Source organism: Misgurnus anguillicaudatus, chromosome 19, assembly GCF_027580225.2.
Source record: "Misgurnus anguillicaudatus chromosome 19, ASM2758022v2, whole genome shotgun sequence".
Taxonomy (NCBI): domain Eukaryota; kingdom Metazoa; phylum Chordata; class Actinopteri; order Cypriniformes; family Cobitidae; genus Misgurnus; species Misgurnus anguillicaudatus.
The window spans coordinates 13,268,767-13,293,078 of NC_073355.2; the positions used below are offsets into that span (position 1 = coordinate 13,268,767).

At 38.5% G+C, this 24,312-nt stretch overlaps 1 protein-coding gene across 4 annotated transcripts; it reads left to right on the forward strand.

Annotated features, from left to right (window-relative positions):
* Positions 1-124: 124 nt before the first annotated feature.
* On the forward strand, positions 125-22,739 carry LOC129430686 (endoplasmic reticulum transmembrane helix translocase). Of its 4 annotated transcripts, XM_073856961.1 has the most exons (25): positions 125-606; positions 1,203-1,290; positions 3,832-4,097; positions 4,369-4,524; positions 5,867-5,936; positions 6,524-6,630; positions 6,705-6,834; positions 7,473-7,528; positions 7,608-7,734; positions 11,628-11,765; positions 11,843-11,963; positions 12,049-12,206; positions 12,293-12,468; positions 14,057-14,167; positions 14,247-14,369; positions 14,560-14,671; positions 14,748-14,941; positions 16,464-16,560; positions 18,619-18,800; positions 18,920-19,034; positions 19,124-19,320; positions 19,405-19,547; positions 19,672-19,783; positions 21,088-21,231; positions 22,201-22,739. In XM_073856961.1, the coding sequence occupies exons 1-25, from the start codon at positions 286-288 to the stop codon at positions 22,309-22,311; spliced, it is 3,555 nt and encodes a 1,184-aa protein (XP_073713062.1). In that variant the 5' UTR covers positions 125-285; the 3' UTR covers positions 22,312-22,739. The 4 variants fall into 4 exon arrangements, with proteins under 4 accessions (XP_073713062.1, XP_073713063.1, XP_073713064.1 ...); XM_073856962.1 differs by lacking the exon at positions 11,628-11,765; XM_073856963.1 differs by lacking the exon at positions 4,369-4,524.
* Positions 22,740-24,312: the final 1,573 nt, after the last annotated feature.

The following is a 24,312-nucleotide window of genomic DNA, read 5'->3' on the forward strand; positions in this document are numbered from 1 at the left end:
CCAAGTTATATTTAAAGCTAAATATTAATGTATATAATTAATAGTATGTTATAGATAATGTATAAAAAAATTATTTAAAATAAATACGCCGGGCAATGACATTTACCGGATGTTACGTCACAACCCTACGTGATTGCGTATGCGGAACCTGTCGTATGTCTGAAATTTTCAGAAATCTGTACAGTGGGCAGACAACGGCACGGTGCAAAGCTGCCTTTATACCATCTGCGCCTGCAAGGAGGAGGTGGAGAGTAGGAGGCACACCGGAGAAAGGCTCGCTACAGAATGGATGAAAGTAAAAAAGAAGGAAATACGGCAGCAGACGGCGTTAATGGGCCGGGGGGAGCGCAGACGCGAGCTCATACGGATGAGCTCGTACGGTCAGTCTCACTGCACAGCCGCAGGCCACTCGTACTGCACGGTACCGTGTTTCCGTTCCTATTCCTCTACCCGGGCTGTTTGTATATGTGGTTTGGAGTTTACGGTGCTTCCGAGTACGTCGAGGCCGGCCTACTAGCACTCGCCGCTATCGGGATCGCGCACGTCCTGACAGTGCTTTCAGGCTACTGGTCAGTGCACGCGCACTGCTGGCTCACCTGTTCTAAGGTAAAAACAACATTAATGTGCTTTAGTTTAGACAACTCTCTTCAACAGTGATTTGATAAACATTTACGTGGATGTCTTTTATTGTGTTGGCAAAAGCAAAAGTTAAAAGTCAAACATATGGCTGTGACATCACAGCTCTGCTGAAGTAATCATCACAGAAATTGTTGTTATAGGAATTATATTGGTTTTAATGGAAACTATACTCTGTACTGGTAATGTGTTGGCTTCTTTTAGTGGGATGTTATTTAGTGGACGGGAATCAAGAGAACAAGAAGTGTTCTTGTTGCTCAGTGGTAGAGCAAAAGTTTCTTCAATCCGGAGGGAACACGCTTATTAATAAAATGTATAACTTGGATGCACTGTATGTTGCTTTGGATAAAACATACACAATGCATACTCCATGTGACCCTACCTGTGAAATCCAAACTAAAATCATCCTTCATAATGTAAAGAACATTCTGTGCAAATATAACATTGATATCTTTAATATTGTCTGAGTAAGATTATGTCAAAGATTAAAATCAATGAATGAAATAAAACTTTGATGCTCTATATCTCACAATTATTTTGTTATTTTACGCTTATATTTTGAACAGGAGTCTGATCCAAGCAAGGCTTCTTTTGCCAAGGTCATACCGACACCGAACAACGGTTCAGCCGAATTAGTGCCTCTTCTAAGGGATAAGGATGAGATCTTTATTCTAGGTGTTCAAGTTTAACAACTGCATGCACTCTAACATTATAATACTGATTTTCACAATAAGAGTTTCGAAATTATAGAAAGTTATTCTTGTTAGAAACAAAATTTTCCGGCAACAAAACAAAAGGGCTAAACTAAACAGGTTATTCTAAACAGAATCCTGGGTTATCTGTTTGACATTTCACACTGTTCATGCTTAACCAGGGGTTAAGAGATAAACCTCAGGTTAACGTTTTATTTTATATTTGCGGTGTCAACAGTCGCAATGTCAAACTGACTAAATTATAATAGCACACGCCCCTTTAAATAACCACTTGGTGCGCGCTTTAGCATTATTAACAGGACAGTTTGCAACATCAATTTCCCTTGGCTGTTTAAAGCCTCCTGGGATGTCTTTTTACTCAAATTTAGGTATTTTCAGTACACAGATGTAGGACTGTAGATGTAGATGTTCCAGATCGATTCGATTTCGATTCACAAGCTATCAATTCGATTCTCGAATTAAACTCCGATTCTCGGGGCGATTTTTATACTCGATTTTCGATTAAACTCAATGAATATAGAATATTATATTATATTAAAATATTATTTTAGAATATATTAGAATAAAGACTGAATGAATGAATGACAGGCTCGCCTCTCGTTCCTTGGTAACATCGTGGAAGGAAAAAAGAGGGTGACATCTTGTGGAGAAGCTAGTAATTAGATTAACGTTAATTTTACATTCAATGTTTGCGGAAATAAGTATGAAAAAAAACGATTCGTGGGCTTTAGGAATCGATTTTGAATCGACCATGTAAAAAAAAGATTAATCAAAAAATCGATTTCAATTTTTTTTTTGCCCAGCCCTACACAGATGATGATACTCACAACCGGCGCAATGTCATTGAATGTCTCTGAACAGATTCACGCCCACTTTTAGGGAAAAACAAACCGCCAGTATCAGATCGAGGAAGTGGACTAACCATATAACATGCTAAAGAGTTGTGGTTTACTTTTTACAGCACAGACAGGCTAAACATTATTGAACAATATTATTTCAATAATACTGTATTGCATAACATCTCAAGCTTGATTAGACACTAGCAATCTTAAACATACAGTTTAAGTTATGTAAGCTTCCCACAACTCTCAATATTTTACAACTTATTATGAACATCATGTTAGTTTAGCTAGATATCTGCTGGCATGTCTTAGTGTATGTTCGTTATCAACTAGCTCAGGCTACCTGCCATCATCATCCATATCTTGCGGTTACGGAATTATCATGAATTACGTATGATGCTTTTAAAGCTAAGTTACGCATGTTGTATGTCTGGACAGAAAAGTGCACTCAGTACTTTAAGTATAGACATAATATATACATTTAAAGATGTTAATACAAGTAAAAACATTTACTGGCTTCCCTGTTGACTCGATGATAGTGCTGCACAATTAATCGCATCTCAATCACAATCGCAATGTCAGCCTGTGCGATTATATGACAGCAAAATGTTGCAATTATATTAAATAAATAAATGTGTGGACTTGTTAACACAAACTTTCTGATAACAGTTTGATGATTTTCCTTGGTGTTTAAAAAAAGAAAGAAAAACAAAAACAAAAAAGGCAGTGCACGTGTGGCATGCACGTGTGTGGTGTGCGTCGTCACTTATACCAGAGCGAAGATGGATGCAGAGGAGGTTGACAGTGATCTGGTAGCTAAAAAAACTCTATGTCTGTTGTATGGCGGTATTTTGGATTTAGGATTACTGACACTGAGCAGTTGCTACATCACGTGGCAATACGAAAACATTTCTAGTTTTACAAATACACATTTTAGCTAAACTGCATGTGGATTTTCCTTAAAACCCATCAAGTTGACTCATGATACCATTTAGTATAATCGCAATTGCACATCGCAATATTACCATCAATAACCGCAATGGGAAAAATTACCCAAATCGTGCAGCCCTACTCAATAAGGTACGAGTAAATGTCAGGCCACTGGGTAGGGTTGTTACACCAATTTGACGCTGGGAGAATGAAGGGACATGTCTTTGAATTGACCAAAATAAATTTGTTGATGTATCTTTCACGCTCTATGGCAGGCAGTGTTGACACATTATTACTTGACATGTTAAATCTAAGTGATTTCTTAAGTTATTCTCATCAGCCAGCTGTGTACGAATGTTGCTTTGTGCCGCTTTTTTGTATGGAAGTCTAGTTTAGTATCCCCTAAAAAGGGTCAGTGACAAATTGACAGTTAATTTCCCAGATGTTCCAGATAATACATATATGAGGTACAATGCGGGGTTAACCCCACAAAAAATTTGTTAACTTCATAACCCTAGGTTAACCCCGTTAACCTAAATTACAAGTGTGAAACGCTCTTTAACCTAGGGCTAAAAGCAGGGTTTAGAAAGAAGATAACCCGGGGTTAAGTGCAGTGTGAAAAGCCTAAATGAGAACTGGAAAAGTAATGGAAGTGTATTGTCAAAAGGTGTAAGTCTCCAGATGAAAAATCTAAATGATGTCTTTTGTGCAGGATGAGGATGGAGAAGAAATGCTGTGTTTCGAGTTCCAAAAGATCCGGTATGTGTATGACGGCAAGGAAGAGAGGCGCTTTTTGCAGGTGGCGTTTCCAATCAATCAACCCATGAGTTATTTCCAAAACTGGAAAGGCTACCAGGAGGAGTTTCAGTTACGTGCTGCAGAGAAGCGTTATGGGACTAACCGTGCAGAGATGGTGGTGCCGGACTTCCTGGAGCTCTTTAAGGAGAGAGCCACGGCACCCTTCTTTGTTTTCCAGGTGTTTTGTGAACGGAGAATGATGCAAGTCAATTCAACCTAATTTTTAAGTTTTGATAAGCTGATAACTTAACAAATTAAGTTAAACGATTTCAACTTGTTTTTCTAAGTTAAATATATGTAAATGTTAATTTATCAGATTAATGGCTTGTGCATTAGGCATTGGTATTATTAATTCATGATCTTTTCATAGTGTTTCATCCTCATGACCTTATTGTGAATAGAGGAATTGCCTTGGTTTGCATCACAGTGTATTTTGTGTTTCCTTGCAGGTGTTTTGTGTGGGTCTGTGGTGTTTGGATGAATACTGGTATTACAGTGTTTTTACACTATTCATGCTGGTGGCATTTGAAGCATCTCTGGTGCAGCAACAGATGAGGAACATGTCAGAGATCCGCAGGATGGGAAACAAACCTCACATGATTCAGGTCATTGCTTTATTTTGTTGCAACACCTATAAAACGGGTCAGCTTACTTTTGGGGGCTTTTCCACTGGGGTGCAGTACGTAGTACCCGATATTTTTTTTAGTACCACCTTGGTTGGAGTTCCAAGGACCCGAGCTGATGCGGACCAAAGCGTGATGCGAAACACTGTAGGTCACTGATTGGTCTGAAAGAATCGTCACTACCAGCGTCATCGCTATAATGTAAAAGATTAGCTTTACCTTCATGCTAGCTTGCACTGTCTTGAGTAAACCTGTTGTCATCTGTGCTTTGCTGTAAGTTCCCAAATTCCTTTTTAGCGATGAAAACATCCACAGGTTGAGAATCAGGAACACCATAACAGTTTTTTCCAGACTTGTAGTTTGTGGTGGCACATTCGCGACGCACATGTCCGCATATATGCTTAAATGCAACTTAAATAAGGCTCAGTGGAGCGTGTCGACTGACGCCACAGGTGTTTGTACAGAAACTGTAATGTGAGACAACGCGATAAACGCGGTTCACAAACTGGGGGCCCCCCGGGATTGTGCCAGGGCCTAGGGGGCCCTCAGTTTTATGAGATTTTATACCACGGGTCTGTTGAATGCTGCATTCTGATTGGCTGAGAAATGTTCTATGGGTGTTGATTATTTTTCTGTAAACCGCACACCTATCTTTTCAAATGTCTTAAAAATAGACACCAGAGCAATGTTTGTGGTAACCGTGGTATAAGCGGAATAATTGACTCCGGTCCCTTGAACCATTTGAAAACAATGCACACCTGCGGTGTAACGGCACTCCGCTTCGCGTCGTGCCGCATAACCACCTTGGTGTGCATTATTTTCTTATAATTCAATGGCCCGTCGTCAATTATTCCTTACTTATAAAATACATTAATTTCTCATGAATTCTGTGTAATTAAAGGGATAGTTTGGCCAAAAATGATAATAAACCCATCATTTACTCACCATGATGCATATGTCCATCATTTTTTTGGAAAATGTCCTAGCTCTTTCAATTTTTATAATATATGAATATGGGGTCCACCACCTTCTTCAAGCCCAAAGATTGTGTATACATCCTTATCAAAAGTAATCCAAACGGCTCCATTAGGATAAACAAAGGCCTTCTGAGGGTCGAAAAAGTTTGAGAACCACTGTCATAGAGGAACCATTTAAGGGAAAGGTTCTTAAAAGAACTATGATTTCTATTAAAATTACATTTTATTTATTGAACTATTATGACAAAAAGGTATTTAAAAACCCTTATATTTAAAAGCGTAATGGTCAAATGAATTAGTTTGAGTGAGGATTGAGTGATTTATGTCAAGTTGTTTCATCTTAACAGGTCTATCGAAACCGAAAATGGAGACCTATTTCAAGTGATGAACTGGTGCCTGGAGACATTATCTCTGTTGGTGAGTTATGTGTTATATCTTTAAAATATTAAGAGTTATATCTCCATAAAGATGTAATGTAAGGTTTTATATCACTATAAAGTATTATGTAGTCCAACTGGTAGAGCAGTGTTTCCCAGTCCAATGAGTTAAATCAGGTGTTTTATATAGGAAGACATCTAAAACATCCTGGGAGCGGTGCCATGTAGGACAGGTTTGGGAAACACTGTAGTAGAGCATTGTGTTGCAAAAGGGTGTGCATTGGATGTAATGCACTGTGAGTCACTTTGTATAAAAGCATCTTCCAAATGCATAAATGGTAATATAATACCATAAAGCCCCATAAAGTATGTGGGTGTGTATGCTAAATGAGGTAACAAATTGGACTTGCTTGCCCATAACTTTGAAGTTACTCTGATGACAGCAAACAAGTTATCTAGCCACTAAAATGCTGAGGATAAACAATGCAATACAATGCTCGCATTTGTTTTGTAAAATTATATTCAGAAATTTACTGTTTTTCCATTTTTGGCTTTTGTGGTGATATCGAAAGTGTCCACTGTATCTTTTCTATTTGTAAGTCTTATGTTCATTATAATTTCTCGCAGGACGTTCTCCCCAGGATAACTTGGTTCCTTGTGATGTTCTGCTGCTGAGAGGTCGGTGTATAGTGGATGAGGCCATGCTCACAGGAGAGTCAGTGCCTCAGATGAAGGTGAGTCCACAGCATCATCACCAGATCTCCACCAAAACATCCGCTCTGTGTAACCGACTGTGTCGTGTTTGTAGGAGCCTGTGGAGGACCTGGACCCTGATAGGATTCTGGACCTGCAAGCTGATTCCCGTCTGCATGTTATCTCGGGTGGAACCAAAGTGGTTCAGCACAGCCCACCTCTCCGAGCTACTGCAGGGCTAAAACGTTAGTATTCAAAAAAACTAAATGTGCACGCATTCAAAAAATCTTTAGGTGCTTGAACCACAAGACGAGTCAAAGCTTAAATACATTTGGACAGGCATACTGCAGTTTTTAGCTATTAAAGGGATAGTTCACCCAAAAATGAAAATTCTGCCATAATTTTCTCATTCTCCTGTTGTTGTAAACCTGTATGGTTTTCTTTTTTTTTCTTTTTTTTTTGATGAACACAAAATAAGATATTTTGATAAATGATGGTAAGCACACAGGTGATTGTAACATTGACTTTGACAGTAGGAAAAAACAATTGAATGGGTACCACCAACTGTGTACTTAACATAATTTATCACAATATCATTTTTTGTGTTCATCAGAAAAAATAAATTCATACAGATTCAAAACAACATGAAGATGAGAAAATGTTGACAATTTTCCTTTTTGGGTGAACTATCCCTTTAATGTAATGCAAGTAATTTATATTACAGTGTTTCAACAAACAAATGGTCTTCTTTAAAGTCAACACATTAGGACTTTAACCATTATTAATTGGTTGATAACCGTTGCATTGACTTAAATATAAGATATGCACCTCTGGTTTAATATATGAATTTAATAAAATAGCAATGATTTTTCTCTCTCAACAGCTGTAGACAACGGTTGTGTAGCTTATGTTTTACGGACAGGATTTTACACTTCTCAGGTGAGGCATTTGATACGGTTCATTAACTTGAATGTTGTGTTTTGTAAGTCAGAAATGCTTGAACTTGTTGATGTTTCAGGGTAAATTATTGAGAACAATTCTGTTTGGAGTGAAGCGGGTGACGGCGAACAACCTGGAAACGTTCATATTTATCCTCTTCCTGTTGGTTTTTGCCATTGCCGCCGCTCTGTATGTTTGGGTAGAGGGTGAGTCCATTTGAAAATGCTTCTGTTTTGCATTTTGTATATTATCAGTGGTGTATGAAGTAGTGATGGGAGAAATGAAACTTTTCGAAGCTTCGAATCAATTAAACCAGTTTTTCGAAGCATTCAAAACACTACACACGCTGGCAACACCTGCTGATCAAAATAGTGACACATTCTGTCCAAACATTTTACACTTTTTTTACAAAATAATAACAAGATTTTTATTAAAATGTGTTTAAAAAAATAATTTAACTTAATTAAAAGTGTATTATGTGTTTTAGTTTTATTTGGGGCAAACAAATCATTAAAACTAAATCCCCTTTTAATTATGCACATTTTTGTCATTAAATTTGTCTATAAACAAAAAGTAAACAAAATGGTAGTGTTATTAGTCAAAAGGATGAATGTTTTATGAACTTAATAAAGCATAATAAAAATGACCTGAGATACGGATAAAAGATCTGTAAAAGTTTTGAAGCCCCATGAAGCGGTGCTTCGAAAGCGACCATCGCTAGTATAAAGACCTTACAAAGTGAACTGTATTGTTTTTATTACCTTAGAATAAGCTGTTTTTATCTACATACTCTGCGGGTCCTCTTACATGGAAGTCGTCAGTTTGCGCCTTCATGTTTCTTAAATCCACAAACTGCTCTACAGAGCGTATTTTGTCACTACATTGTCTCAGACGATGACATGTTTGTCCTGTGGCGGCTTTCGTAGCTTCAATATGCGTTTCGAAAGGGAGGTGTGAGCTGTGGACTGAGCCATTGGTTGCAATTCACATTCTCACCGCTATATGCCATTACATACCTGCAAACTAGTCGCTTTTCGGCGAAAATCGCCGTTTTGAATTAAAAAAGGTCATCCACGTGAATCATATAGATCCGAAGAGGGGGGGGTCTCAACTTCCCATAAACGGGAGTTTCAAAAACCTACTGCGGTCTGTTTCACAAAAACAATAAAAGCTCTTTGGTCATCACGTGAGGTCATCACAGTGTGGTTAAGGTTAGGATAGCCGATTGGTCAATGGATGGGAGCTGAACAAATGGGGTTACGTGAAGGGCGGGTCTTTGCGTTGCCAGCAGCTTCTATTAAAAGGCCTTGGCTGCATCAGCTTTCCCGCGGATTAAACTTTTCACGCTACCGCTACTGACACTGACGTTTGTTTTGAGGTTAGTTTTGAGGCACTTTGAGGCACTTTTGCTTGTCCGATTGCTGCAGGTTTTTGAAAATATAAGCCATTCTTGCTGCTCATAAAGAGTTTAAACATTGACATGCGCTCTTTTATATGTCAATGGCATTAATTAGGCATCGTTTAAAGGTGGAAATCTTACTGTTCAGATGCATACTAGTTCAAGATAATTTGCGATTTATAGATTTCACATCTGAAAGAAAGGGGTAACGTTAAGCGCGTTTTCTGTGCGTGCGTTTGTTCTGTGAATCACACGCAGAGGCGTAAAGTACTTAAGTAAATGTACTTTGTTACTGTACTTAAGTTTTTTTTTGGCTACTTTGTACTTGTACTGAGTATCAAAAATATAAGCAGCTTTTACTCTCTACTCAATTACATTTTTGATTGGGTATTTGTACTCTTTACTCCACTACATTTGAAATGACAACGTTACTCGCTACATTGTTTATTCGTCAAATAAAAACGAGACGAAAGTGTCAGAGGGTGATGATGGATAGAATCTGTGGTTGCGAGGTACGCACACACACACAACTGAGGGACTTCATCTGGCGCCACGCAGGGCAATCCTATGACATCAAAATACTGCGAGAGCGAATCAAATGCATATGGAGAAGTCTGGTCTCGCGGTACTTTGATGTCAAACGCTGAATGGCCTGCGTTGAGCCACCGTAGCGGGACATCTGCGTGCTGCGTATGCCATAAACTGTAGAGAAAAGTTTGCGTCTGGTCTGAGAGAAGAGATAAAGCGCAAACATATGGGTGCATATCACATTTGCTTCTGTCAAGGGACCCTTTGTTAAACATGTGATGCTGCAATCAAAACAAAAGTGATGAGCGATTGCAGGAGGGACATCCCGCACCTCAAAGGCAAGCACAAATGTTTTATATACTCTGATGCTACTTTATCAGCTAACCTGAGCTGGTTGATATAACTTACTATATAAGCCAAAATAAACCAGCGATGTCTTGTACTGATTGCCCGAGTAACTTAAGTACATTATAAGATTGATAATAAGTGTACAATTTCACTGTCCTCACATTAAATCAAGTATGCTGTAATGTATTTACTGTAAAGAGTGATGCATGACTGAAGAAATGTAGTGCACTAAATGTGAGATAGTGGTGTTACGTCTACTACATGTGTTTTCAATTAATCTTTCAAATGAACAACTTCACGTTTTTAATATGCAAATTTCTGTTACTGTATATTAACTGTAACAACCTACTGGACTCTATACTGGAATTTTTGATATATTTAGATTATAAGGGGGCGTGCACACCAACGCTTTTACGCCCGCGGCCGGCGCATGTTTTCAATTCATTTCAATGGAAACTCAGCGTTTTTCAAATAAGCCAGCAGCTAGCGGTTTTTTTTCCGCGCTGAAAACCGGCGCAGAGAGTTGAGAAATGTTCAACTTTGGAAGAAAAGCTCCGCTCGTCAATGTCAGTTCTCACGCGGCCGTCCAATCACAGTGTAGGTGGGGCGGGACAAGTATCACAGCAACCAACCGTCTCACAGCTGACGTATCAGCACTACCAAAGCGATTAGCTGAGGAAAGCTGGCACTCAGCTGAAAAACAGCTGGCATTCGGCGTCCTCAAGGCGTTTTCAGCCGCGTTTAAAAGTTTTGGTGTGTCCAGCCCCTAACTTTTTTAGGATTGGCCTAAATGTAAGAATATTTGGTAACACTTTACAATAAGGTTGCGGGCGCGTATACAATGCGTCACCTTTTTCAGCCCTTCTGAGTTTGCAGGTATGCATTAAAAACTACTTAGTTTACCTTTAAACAACTAAAGCTAGGGCCACACCAAAATATTTTTTTATCTTATCAGTGAGAGACCACAAACGTAACAAAAAAAATGTTCCTATAGTGTGTTGGTTGTCGCTATGTGGTCATCAAACATCTTCAAATTCTCTTTACATACCGTATATACCCGAATATAAGACGAGGTTTTTGTTCTAAAAATAGGCTAAAAAATGGGGGTTCATCTTATATTCGCATATAGACAAAATCACTGGGGAAAGAAGAAAGCAGGGAGAAACAGTAGAGGGCGCCAACACAATAGGTTAGATGTGTTTGATTAAAAGCAGATGGTTATTTTCTATCTATCTTCACAGTACCACAGTTACATACATACATGGGCCTACAGTACATAATTATTGCATTTTTGTGGAAAAGTTATTCATTTTTGTCACTCATTCGTTCATTTCTGTTCTCTGATTTTGTGACAAATTAATCCAAATATTTAATGAATGGTGTTAAAATGTTTTTCCAATGAATTATCACTAGAATTTTCAAATAAACATTTTTCACAAAATCTCTTTTCTCCCCAAAAAAAAGTTTGGAAAATTGGGGGTCGTCTTATATTCAGGGTCGTCTTATGTTGGGGTATATACGATAAGTTCACACACAATGCAAGTCTCGACGGAGAACACAGGAAATCTTGCAATGTCTCTCATGGTCAAACGTGACTTCACCGTAAGCAAACAAACACACGCATATTCAGCTCGATTCTCCTATGATGTGTACCGGGCTTTATTTTTTTTTTTATTCTTTTTAATTTAATTTGAATGAACAGATAGAAGCTGGCATGACATTAAAAAGGACGTCCCAAACTTTTGAATAAACTGTTCCCACCTTTCCACAGCATATTAACATCAGTTTATACATTTCCGTCTCATATTTCTGTCTGTCTTTTAGGCACAAAGGACGCGAGCAGGAACAAATATAAGTTGTTTTTGGAGTGTACTCTGATCTTGACCTCAGTAGTGCCACCTGAATTACCCATCGAGCTTTCACTAGCTGTTAACACATCTCTTATAGCGCTGGCCAAACTCTGTTGAACATTTTTATTTACATTTGCATCTCATTTATTTGCCTCCTTACACTTATTCTCGGACATTCTTCTTCTACAGATGTGTTTTGCACCGAACCTTTCAGGATTCCCTTCGCAGGGAAGGTGGAGATCTGCTGCTTTGACAAAACCGGCACCCTGACAAGTGACAGCTTGGTAGTTCGAGGTGTAGCGGGGCTTAGGTATACACACAGTATAATGTATTGTAGGACGAAAGGTAAAATTGCAGGGTAATTCTCATTCGCTCTTCTTTTTCCCAAATTGTAGAGAAGGTAAAGAGGTCACACCAGTGTCAGAGATCCCTGTAGAAACGCATCGGGTGGTGGCCACGTGTCATTCTCTGGTAACGCTGGATGATGGACAGCTGGTGGGTGATCCGCTGGAGAAGGCTATGCTTACCGCAGCAGACTGGGCACTCACTAAAGGTCTAAATTCATAAATAAACGGATTATATACAAATTCCTGTTGGGCATCCCTGTAGTTATTATGGTTATCCTTTTGTTCTGTTTAGATGAGAAGGTGTTTTCTCGCAACATAAAGACTCCAGGGCTGAAGATCCATCAGAGGTTTCACTTTGCCAGCGCTCTGAAGAGGATGTCGGTGTTGGCGTCGTACGAGCGTCTGGGCTCTACAGAGCTCTGTTATATCTCCACTGTTAAAGGCGCTCCAGAGACACTGAGAGATATGGTGAGCATTTGATCTATTACTGTTATAAAAGTTTATCTTCATAATGCAGTAAGTGTTAGTTAAGCTAGGATGTATGCTCACACACTTTTGTCCCATGTTTGATCTTAACTTGTCAAAGTATAGTGCCTAAAGGTTAAAAGGGATACTCCAGCCAAAAATCAAAATTGTAAAAAAATATCCATACCGTACTTTCCGGACTATAAGCCGCACCAGAGTATAAGCCGCATCATTTAAAAACGCGGCTTATAGACCGAAAAATACGGTACTTAAAACTAGGGATGCTCCGATCGATCGGCTGATTGTGCTTGCTATGTTTCTCAATGAATTACGGTGAAATGCCGCTACATCCAAAAGCCAGGGGGCGCTCCCGTGCAGAAATTTAGCACTTTGAAGTAGACGCTATCTGACTAAGCTTGCACTATTTAATGTGTCGTCCGGGGTACGATACCTCCGAGTTGTCCTAGACGCAACGCAATACTGTGCTTCTTGTTTGGTGTGTGACCACCCTTTAGAATTTGTTCCCTGATCCCTGCTTTCTCCCATTATAAGCTTAAATAGGAAAGAATTTTACTAAAATAACTCCAAATGTGTTAGTCTGAAAGATGATGGACATATAGATTTCTTGACTGTGAGTAAATCATGGGATAATCGTGAAATTTGGCTGGAGTATCGCTTTAATGTATATTTAAATGTCAAGGCATGGTGCTCATGTAGCCAGGACCATAGATATACATAAGAAAGGCTAGATGACTTACGGCACTGACATCATCACTGGCGGCCATCTTGTCACAGGCAAGCTTTGTGGGGGGCTCTGTGGTACATAATGTAAGCTAAGTGGTCTGCACAAGTGGTCTGAACTTCTCCTGAAATCTTGACGGATTTACAAATTGTTTGGTTTCTTGCAAACGTTATTAACGTGGCTATAATTCTGGATGCTTGAACATGTTTCATAAACATTATTTATAAGTATGCAGTGTCATACAGGGCTCCAGACTGCCACCAAATGGTGGCATTTTGCCACCAAAATTTGAGAGTGTGCCACTGAATTTTACATCCAGTCGCACATGTGCGACCAGTAAATTTGACCTTTTTTTGTGATGTGACACTGAATTGAAAACAGCACATTGTACTTTCTGCATCTATCATTAAAGTATTTATTAGTAATACAGTGGAAATTAGTTGAAATGTGAATAGCATGTTGATTTACAATGTGTGCCCCTAAATTTTCTGGTTGCGCCCCTAAAATTTTCACTTGGGGGCCCCTGTGCTCCTAGTGAAATGTTAGTTTGGAGCCCTGTCATAAGTAAATCTCTGACGTTTATAACAAATCAAACAGATTGATAGAATATTGATCAAGTTACGGTTATTTAAAAAGTACATGCACCATTAAAACACAATGCTACGAGTGAGCGAGCTGACTGTGACAAGATGGCTGCCAGGTGCGGATGTCGAACTTCATTGGCCAGCAGCTTGGACGAGACATCTAGCCTTTATTATGAATATCTATGGCCAGGACTGTCCTTTCATTGTGTCTATAGATAAAAATACCAATGAATACTTTTATTCACAAGATATTATTGTGTTTTAGTTCTCGGAGTGTCCACCCAGTTATGATGAGGTGCACAGAGAGATGTCACGGGAGGGTGCCAGAGTCCTCGCGCTGGGATACAAAGAGATGGGACACCTGAGCCATCAGCAGGTACTCACCATTGATCAATGAATGACATCAGAATGGCTGGTGTTTTATAAGGTGAAATAAAAAAAATCTTTGTGTGCAGGTGAGAGAGGTGAGCCGTGATATGCTGGAATGTCACCTAAAATTTGTAGGATTCATGGTTGTCTCCTGTCCACTCAAGACTGACAGCAAAGCTGTTATCAGAGAGATACAAGAGGCCTCACATCATGTAATTACACTAACTCTATAAAATATAATATGTGACCCTCCCTATGAAAGCCCAGTTAAGGCTACTTTTTTGCGATTTACTTGCATAATTTAAAGTACATGTCCTTAAGATTGAAATTTTGTATATCCACTACAGTGGCTGCTTGTGTATGTCATGAGAGATGTACGTTAACATCTGTCTCTGTCCACATGTTGTAATGATAACAGGTGACAACCCTTTAACTGCTTGTCATGTGGCCAGAGAGCTGCATTTTATCCAGAGAGAGCACACGCTGATACTACAACAGGCACCCGGTCAAGGTGTGTGACGTTTCGAGATCTGTCTACTTGAACAGCTTTGGCCTTTTATTAAATGGCTGGTTTGTTTGTTTCGCAGGCGATTGGCAGTGGGAATCTATAGACGGTTCTGTGCACCTCCCTCTACCTCATGCATCAGTCTCGGATCTGATCAGGCGCTATGACCTCTGTGTGACGGGTGAAGGGCTGACCAAATTGTCCTACGACCCACGATTGCTGAACGCCCTGCTTCCTCATGTGCAGGTCTTCGCTCGAGTTAGCCCCAAACAAAAGGTTAGTTTCTCTTATTACTATAAGAAAGCAAAGACTTGCTTATTTTAAATAACTACCAAGCTCTCTGGTCAGTTGCGTTCGCTTATCAAGGTACTACACCAGTCCTACTTAAATGTTTAATGCATCACTCCGTCTCTTCTGATGTCAGTAAAAAAACCAATGGCCGCTGTAAAAATCCATTTCAAATCAATACTTATAAAACGGCTCGTTCTGGTTCTTCATTCTGATTGGTTGAAACGCGTTCTAAGCCGTAATAAAATGCCCCGGTAAACCCACGGTTCAGACCGCATCACAAGTATCACTGCGCCACTGTTGCTGCGTACTGATTTATGAAAATAAACACCAGTCTTAATCATTTTTTAATTTTTCTACCTTTGCACAATTATGGCGATTATCCAGATAAATGTCAATAAATAAAACATTTCGTCAATAAAGAGAAAACGTTCTCTGAGTTGTTTTTGTCTTATTGATATTTCCACTATTATCCATTATGGCAATTTTACCCAACTTAAACACTGACGCATTCACTCGACACAACAGCGTTGTGGTGGATTTAGCGTGACGTGTAGGTTTTGATCAGGCTCTGAATCTGATCTCTTACAAAAGTTCTTCACAAAAATGGAATTATCTCCGCTTTTAGCTGAAAATTTGAGAGGTGATAACGGATAAGAGAACAAATGAAGGTAGGATGAAACGTTTTTTTGTTGTTGTTGGAAAGCGGATGGACTCTTCTTTCATTTGATATTTTATGTTTTTTTAAAGAAGATAATTTTTCTGTAAGGCATTAAACTAAAACTGGGTGGCAACTTAAAAAAAACGCTGACGGGGAAAGAGTTAAGCATGCTTCCAAGCATATTTGATCATCACTTCAACCGTTACACGATATAAATGTTGATTTATAAAAATAAACACCACAGTCTTTAATCATATTTTCATTGTGTCTTTGCTGCATCTCTGTTGGTTGGGAATTGCGCTCTGTTGCAGCCACACTTGATTCTGAGGAACTACTTTGTTTGGCGGAAGAGTAATATTTGTACTAATATAATTACAACTTATTTGTGTTTTGTTTTGTGAAACCCTGCTATGCATATGATGTAACCGTTTTATAAACGCAATAAACCCCGCAATGCAGTGGGTTACCATTGCATTTTATAACAGCTAAGGGGGTTTAGGCACTCCGCTTCACGTCGTGACTAACAACGCCCCTTAGCTGTTATAAAATGCACTGGTAACCCACTGCTTCTTGGGGTTTATTGCTTTATTTTACTCATGTCATGTGGCAACTAGCTGTATAATAATCTTCATTTCAGGTTCCTGTAGGCATTTTGCTATAACAATCATTTGCATGTTAATTATTCGCATTGTGGCCGCATTGGCTGTGCATTATTTTCAAATAATTCAATGGCCTGTTGTCAATTATTCTTTACTTATAAGTTATAAATTCTTTGTGTTTTTGGTACTCTGCATACCATGAGGCTTGTCGTAACCCTGTATAACTGTGTTGATCTTCATGTCTTTGCAGGAATTCGTCATAACTAGCCTAAAGGGACTGGGTTTTGTAACACTAATGTGTGGTGATGGAACAAATGATGTTGGTGCACTTAAACATGCGCACATAGGTAAGACATGCTGCATTATGTTAACTCGCATAACACACGCTGTTTCTGCGTATCTGATGTTAAAGGTCCCGTTCTTTCTGTTTTTTAGAAGCTTTGATTGTGTTTACAGTGCGCAATATAACATGTTCATGTTTCACGTGTAAAAAACGCATTATTTTTTATACAGTTTACTGTATACCGCTGTTTTCACTGTCCTTAAAACGGTCTGATGTCTTCCTTGTTCTATGCAGTCCCTCCTTCAGAAATACGTTTCGAGTTCTGATTGTGTAGTTTGTTTAGTGTGTTGTGATTTGATAGCAGCTTAGCTTGCCGTTAGCTTAGCTGGCGACTGACGTATTCCTGTGGGCGGAGTATTTTTAAAGAAAATATATCGCCTGGCAGTGAACTTTGAGCTTTATCATTTTAAAGATATTATTTATGCTATTATTGCAACATTACACATTAACTAGGGTTTAAAAAATGGTATCAGAAAGAATGTGACCTTTAATCTTGAGTACCTATAGAGTTATTATACATCCTTCATATGTCTGAAGAGTCTTTAGTTTTATCAGATTTATAAAAGACAGATCAGCTTTACAGATTCTTTCCGGTAACGTATAGAGACAGAGCGCAGCGCGTCATAACCTGAAAACCACGCCCACCGGGGGGGAAAGCAATCCAATCGTCTCCATTGACTTTGTATTGCGAGAAGCCGCCTCCTTGTCATTTCTGGCTTATAACAAAAAACTGAATAATGCCTAAAAGCTGCTTTGTGACAATATGTACAGCTAACAAGCCAAAGAACCCAGAAATAAGTTTTTATAAGCTGTTGAGCCGTAAAACCCAGCCTTTAAGGAGAATAAATGGATCGCCGACTACGTTTCCCCCTATTGGACGCAGTTTTACTAATAGGAGTATTATGAAAAGTTGCCTGTTTCCATTTCTGTGTCTTTAAACGCTCGTTTTTTTGAAGCTGAAAGCCTATAAAAACGTATTTGGTTTTTTTGGGTTGTTAGATGTACACCTTGTCACACAGCAGCTTTTAGGTATTAATCTGTTTTTAAGTTTAATCTGTAAATAAGTTTTTATAAGCTGTTGACCCCAATAAACGAGCGTTTAAAGACACAGAAATTGGTACAGGCAACTTTTCATAGTAATACTATTAGTAGAACTGCGTCCAATAGGGGGAAACGTAGTCGGCGATCCACTTTATTCTCCTTAAAGGCTGGGTTTTACGGCTCGACAGCTTATAAAAACTTATTTCTGGGTTCTTTGGCTTGTTAGCTGTACATATTGTCACACAGCAGCTTTTAGGCATTATTCAGTTTTTTGTTATAAGCCAGAAATGACAAGGAGGCGGCTTCACGCAATACAAAGTCAATGGAGACGGTTGGATCGCTTTTCCCCCCGGTGGGCGTGGTTTTCAAATTTGCATGACTGCGCTCTGTCTCTATGAAAAAATTCAGAAGGAGGAGTTACGAGCTGCGGGAGGAGCGAACCACGAGTCATGCAACACAACACTGACTTATGATTTGTGTCGTTTATATAATATTCTAATATAACCCAGACGTTTTACTTACCGCATGCAACTCATGACCCAGTTGGGAATTTCCATGAAATTCAGCGTTAAACAAACACACACGCAAAACTCACGGATAAACAAACTATATCCATTGTTTCCATAATGCTGTCTTTCTTCTCCTTACATCCAAAAACACACTTCTTCTTTTGTGCCATTGTTGAGTCTTAATATAAAACAAAGCTGTCGCGTGAAGTGATACCTGTAACATGGCGTCCTCGCCTCTTGCTCTCCCGCTGATTGACATGTGGGCGTGTTTATCCAAGGGAAGTGCGCATAAAAAGAAGTGATGCGTATGGCTTACCCCTGAAAAGTGAATATTTCGTTGGAGTATACCTTAAAATGATAATATTATTGACTACAGGGGATCTCACCAATATTTAAAAGATTTTTTGACTTGTCTGGGTCTTGTTTTTCAACAAATCCTGTGTAACTTGTATATCTGTACTGTAAAAACAATCGATGTGCTCAAATCCTAATCCAGAGTTTGTGTTTATCAGGTGTGGCCCTGCTGGCTAACGCCCCAGAGCGTATACCAGAGAGGAAGAAGAGAAATAAAGACAAAGAGATTTCCTCTGTAGATCCCAGACCTCCTCCAGTCACAAGTTCAGGGAAACTCACTTCACGTGGAGCCAGACAGAGAATAATTGCACAGAGAGAGGAACAGCTCGCTGCACAAAAGGTGTTTCATCACTTATATTTATGTATTTACCTTCAACATTTGATGGGTGATCTCCTGCTATCTGTGTTTTAGTCCTTGGCTGTGATTAATTTCTTGCTTTTTTTAATGCCACGTCGTAGGAGCGGATCAGTCAAGTACTACGAGAATTAGAAGAAGATCAGATACAAGTGGTCAAACTGGGTGACGCGTCCATCGCTGCTCCGTTCACATCTAAGCTGTCCTCTATTCAGTGCAGTAAGACAAACTCCCTGAGTTTTACCCTCTCTTGACTCAATTCCCCAGATGAAAGTGGATTTATCTAAATGTGCACTGTCTGTTTTCAGTCTGTCACGTGATAAAACAGGGCCGCTGCACTTTGGTGACCACCCTGCAGATGTTTAAGATCCTAGCGTTGAACGCTCTGGTGCTCGCCTACAGTCAGTCTGTGCTTTACCTGGAGGGGGTGAAATTCAGCGACTTTCAGGCGACACTTCAGGGTTTGCTGCTGGCCGGCTGCTTTCTATTCATCTCGAGGTCAAAGGTGAGATGAGAACTGTGAGATGATGAGCTGATTGGGGTTTATGATACCTTCGCTTTAGTAATTATTGTGTTTTTTGTTCCTCAGCCTTTGAAGACATTGTCGAAAGAGCGGCCTTTACCCAACATCTTTAACCTGTACACTGTCCTGACAGTGCTGCTGCAGTTTGCAGTCCACTTCTGCAGTTTAGTGTATCTGTATAAAGGGGCACAAAGCAGAAGCCCACCCAGGTAAGAATGGATCAGTTTTGCATTTAGTGCAATTGTTTGTTTGGAAGGATGTTCCAACAATGTCTCAAAATAGGCAAGTTTGCCTTATGTTTCACCTGTCTCTCTCTCTCTTCTTCTCCTGCAGGGCAGATCAGTTTGTAGACTTGTACAAAGAATTCGAACCAAGTCTCATAAACAGTACTGTATACATCATGTCAATGGCAATGCAGATGGCTACGTTTGCCATTAACTATAAGGTACTTCAATTATTTTCATAGTATGATAGTAATCATAATTTTGTTTAGGATGTTTGAAAATACTTGCAGCATGTTTATGGTTTTAAATACTAAAAGGAATCATTTAGTCAAAAATAAAAATATTGTCACTGCCTCGCTGCGTCTGAAATCGTGTACGTACTGAATTACTGAATTACAAGAACCTATCATTTATCATTAAAACATTTTAGACATGATGCATCCGCCATGTTTTCTTTGTCATGTGACACATATGTTTTTGTTCAGCCCTATGATGTGTAAAAACAACCGTGACCATAATTTACACATGCGTTGTTTAATAACAGACTTCAATTAAAGGGATAGTTCACCTAAAAATGAAAATAATGTCATTAATGACTCACCCTCATGTCGTTTCAAACTCGTAAGACCTCCGTTCATCTTTGGAAACACAGTTTAAGATGTTTTATATTTAGTCTGAGAGCTTGTTGACCCTTCATTGAAAATCTATACGGTATACTGTCCTTGTCCAGAAATGTAATAAAAACATCATCAAAGTAGTTCATGTGACATCAGTGAGTCAGTTAGAATGTGTTGAAGCATCAAAAATACATTTTGGTCCAAAATAAGAAAAATTATGACTTTATTCAGCATTGTCTTCTCTTCCGCGTCTGTTGTGAAGCACATGCGCGAGACTAAAGTCACGTGACTGCAGTGACGTGGATGATGAACAATGCGGCTGACGTGTTATCTGGTGCACCCCAGCTGGGCTTTAAACTTTGGTACGACAAGATTGTAGATTGTACGATCATGACACCTATTGACTTCTGACGGCTGCGTCACACGTTAGCGCAACGTCACCAGCATGCGCTAGTGGTAAAGGAAAACCGGTAGGCAAGTCGTAGCAGTAAACACACTGTGCGTTGATCATGCTGAATTTCTGACCCTGTCAGAAAACTATTGTAAGCTATCTTTGAACGCAAGAAAATGGCACAATAGTAATCTTTCGTCTGGGACAGCCAAAAATCGTGCAGTGTATCCCGGGCTTTAGAAGCACATACTTATAAAAATAAAGAACATTTATAAAATTATAATCAAATTAATTTTAAATGTACAAATTTATAACAGTTACATAATTAGTAAGTATGGCCCCTACAAAGAGATATTCGGTATCTTGTTTTGAGTCCTCTTAAGTCCATAGCTTTCTGCAAAAGCTTTATTATTTTAGTTATTTACTAAAACAGTTTCCTGCATCGTGGCTTAGTTTCTGAGTGAATTGTTCTTTTAAAAATGTCTAATTAAGTTATTTCAACAAACTATTTCCTCAGGGCCATCCCTTCATGGAGTCTCTCCGAGAGAATCGGCCCCTGCTATGGAGCATCGGTTTATCGGGGCTTGCCATAGTTGGGCTGTTGTCGGGGTCATCACCTGAATTCAATGAGCAATTTGCCTTAGTAGACATTCCAACTGAGGTATTAAATTCAGCACACTATCCAACACTTACAAATTTTGACACCAGTATGCTAGTTTTAGGAAACACTACAAAATAGTTCTCCTTAAAGAGCAAAGAACATGTATAAATGCATAATTAAAAAATTCACCAGACATAGGCTGTGTCTGAAATAGACCCCTATGCCCTCATTCACTATTCCCTACATTAGGCACTATCTTGTGTCAAAACGTGGGAGTTCACTTGGCATGCACCTACACTGCAAAAAATGACTTTCTTATTTAGTATTTTGGTTTTGTTTTCAGAAGAAATATCTAAAAATTCTTAAATCAAGATGTATTTTCTTGATAAGCAAAATGACCTAAGAAAATAAGTCTAGTTTATAGACAAAAACTATACAATTTAAGTGAATTTGTACTTAAAACAAGCAAAATTATCCACCAATGGGGTGAGAAAAAAATTGCTTAAATTAATTGTTTAAGAACTTATTTTTAGATTTTTTTCTCACCCCATTGGCAGATATTTTGGCTTGTTTTAAGTTTAAATTTAATTGTATTGTATATTTTTTGTCAATAAGCTAGACTTATTTTCTTTGTTCATTTTGCTCATTTAGAAAAAGCACTTTAATTTAAGAATTTTTAGATATTTCTACTGAAAACAAGACAAAAATATTAAGTAAAAGTAATTTTTTGTAGTGTAGCCGCTGAGTTGTACACTTATTATTTTGGTGCATTATGGATTATTGTCCACTATAATTTTGGACAGCACTACAAAATGGTGGGCTATTTATATAGGGGGCTTTTTTGGACAGAGACATAGTATGCGATTCAGGTACCTTTTGAAATAATCATACAAAATGGATATGCATTAATCCAGTTCTTGAAATACTGAGTTAATATGCAAAATAAATGCCTTTAATCACTAGTATACAAAAATGGCTTTTTACATTTAATTTGTTGTATTTTTATATTCTTTCTCTTTCCCTTTACAGTTTAAGTTAATAATAGCCAAGGTCTTGGTTTTGGATTTTGTCGCCGCCCTGCTGGTGGACAGAGTTCTGCAGTTCCTGCTAGGTAAAGGAACGCTGAGGTTGCCTAAGTGAACTTTTATGGCTGACAGTCACCGAAGCAGCTTCTGCCCCTAGTGACCAGTCTGTGAACAGGATTTACAGGACTACAGTACTTGAACGGTGGCATTTCTGCGAGATCCAAAAGGAGGAGCGTGAAACTCATTACTATAACACACCTCAGTGTTTCCATTTCTCTCTTGTCTCTGTCTTTGCTCTGACTTTAATCTTTTATCTACATTTTCTTTCCTCTGACATCTTCCTACTCACATCCCCTCCGATCTAAAGGCCAAGAAAACTACAGTATTGTGTTGAAGGAGAGAGTGTGTTTTTAGTGCGGTTGAAGCACGCAGCTGTGGCAGGGGCATTCTGAAGACAAACTTTAAAGTGTTTGTTTTTTGTTATGTTTTCATTTTGTAAAAAGACAGATCTGTGAAAAAACATATAAATGCCTAAAAAATGCTGTTGATGTGTTTTTATTTAGATGCATAGCTTTTTATGGTGTCAATAAGTGTTTTTTACACATTGTATTACCATAGTTTTCTATTACATACTTCAGTATGTCTACACTGTATCAAACTACCACAGTATTAGCATCTAATAACATCAATGAACCATGATACTGCTACAGACATTTGTTCACCTTTTAATGGCTCTTGTTAGTGACAAGCTTAGATTTTATGGGAAACAAAATACATAATTTGACAGTGGTCACTTGGAGCCTTAAAAATCAAACATTGTGATGCAAATAATATCAATATGATATACTACACAACATACACTGTAACACACTGTGAACGGTGTCACAAAAAACTAGCAGTGCTACATCATTAACCTGATTATTAGGATTAGTAATATTACTGCATTGGAAATTATTGCAGATGTAGGAGTGTAATACAAATACAATAGACTCATTGGTTATGATATCCACACTACTTGTTCTGAGTTATAAACTCATTCATCGAAAGTGGCATGATCAAAATAATAGCAGTGTGAAGTTAAATTTGAATATTGGTTAATTCTGTGAAAAAACAGCTCATTTTTGTCCTTTATTAAGAAGGAGGGGGAAGCAAATGTTTGCCTATTGTTATAAAGTATATATGCTGCTATGTAAAATGAAATGTTCCCTCATTGCTCAGAGGAACAACTTAATTTGATTATAAAGTTAATTTTAGAGGGGAAAATGTATAAAGAAATGATCTCAAATGATTTAAAATGGCAACAGAAACAAGGCATATGGAAGAAAACAAGCAACTACTGTTAAAATAGATCGATTAATAGTCAGGATGGCAAAGTTTTTCACTTTTAGAAAGATCAGAGATGATCTGTAAGTAACAGAAGACATCTGATTGAAGCTAAGCTGTTTGCAAAAAGCCCCAGTAAAGCACCATTGTTGAAAAAAGACATGCAGAAACACATCAACTGGCCCATAGAAAAATGGTGTAACATTTTGTGCCCTGAAGAGAGTAAAATTGTTCTTTTGGGGTCTAGTGGTTATTATCAACAGAACCTCAGGTGACTCCCGGGTACTGAATTCAAGCCACATTACACTGTAAAAAGTTAAGCATGAATGGGCAAAAATCATGGTATGGGGATGTTTTCATACTACATGTTGGGCCTATCGGGAACATGGATCAGTTTGAATACTTGAAGAGATGTTGCCCTTTGCAGAAGAGGAAATGCTTCTAAAACGACAACAACCCCAAACACACCAGCTTTTTTTACTTGAAAATCATTTTTGCAGTGCAAGAGGGGAAATTTTTGGTTCCAGACAAAAAAAATTAGGTTATGGAGTGGCCAGCTGATCTCTACCCCACTGATAACTTGTGGGGTGACATTAAAAATGCAGTTTCTGAAGCAAAACCTAAAAATTGATAGGAACTGTGGGCTGTTGGTTTTTAACTGCAGAAGTTGGTTGAATCGATTTGACAGCAGTTATCAACAACAATGCAACTAAATATTAGTAATTCAGTTGTTTAAAGTGAAGTTAACGTTTAAAAAATCTTCAGTTTTAAGTGTCATAGAAAAATGTTGATA

What these genes read in the sequence shown, in the direction of transcription:
- LOC129430686 (XM_073856961.1), top strand. Translation starts at nt 286, where the DNA reads ATGGATGAAAGTAAAAAAGAAGGAAATACGGCAGCAGACGGCGTTAAT. An exon ending in TATAGCGCTGGCCAAACTCT is followed by an intron (nt 11,766 to 11,842) that starts GTTGAACATTTT and finishes CTTCTTCTACAG; the next exon opens with ATGTGTTTTGCACCGAACCT. An exon ending in CAGAGACACTGAGAGATATG is followed by an intron (nt 12,469 to 14,056) that starts GTGAGCATTTGA and finishes ATTGTGTTTTAG; the next exon opens with TTCTCGGAGTGTCCACCCAG.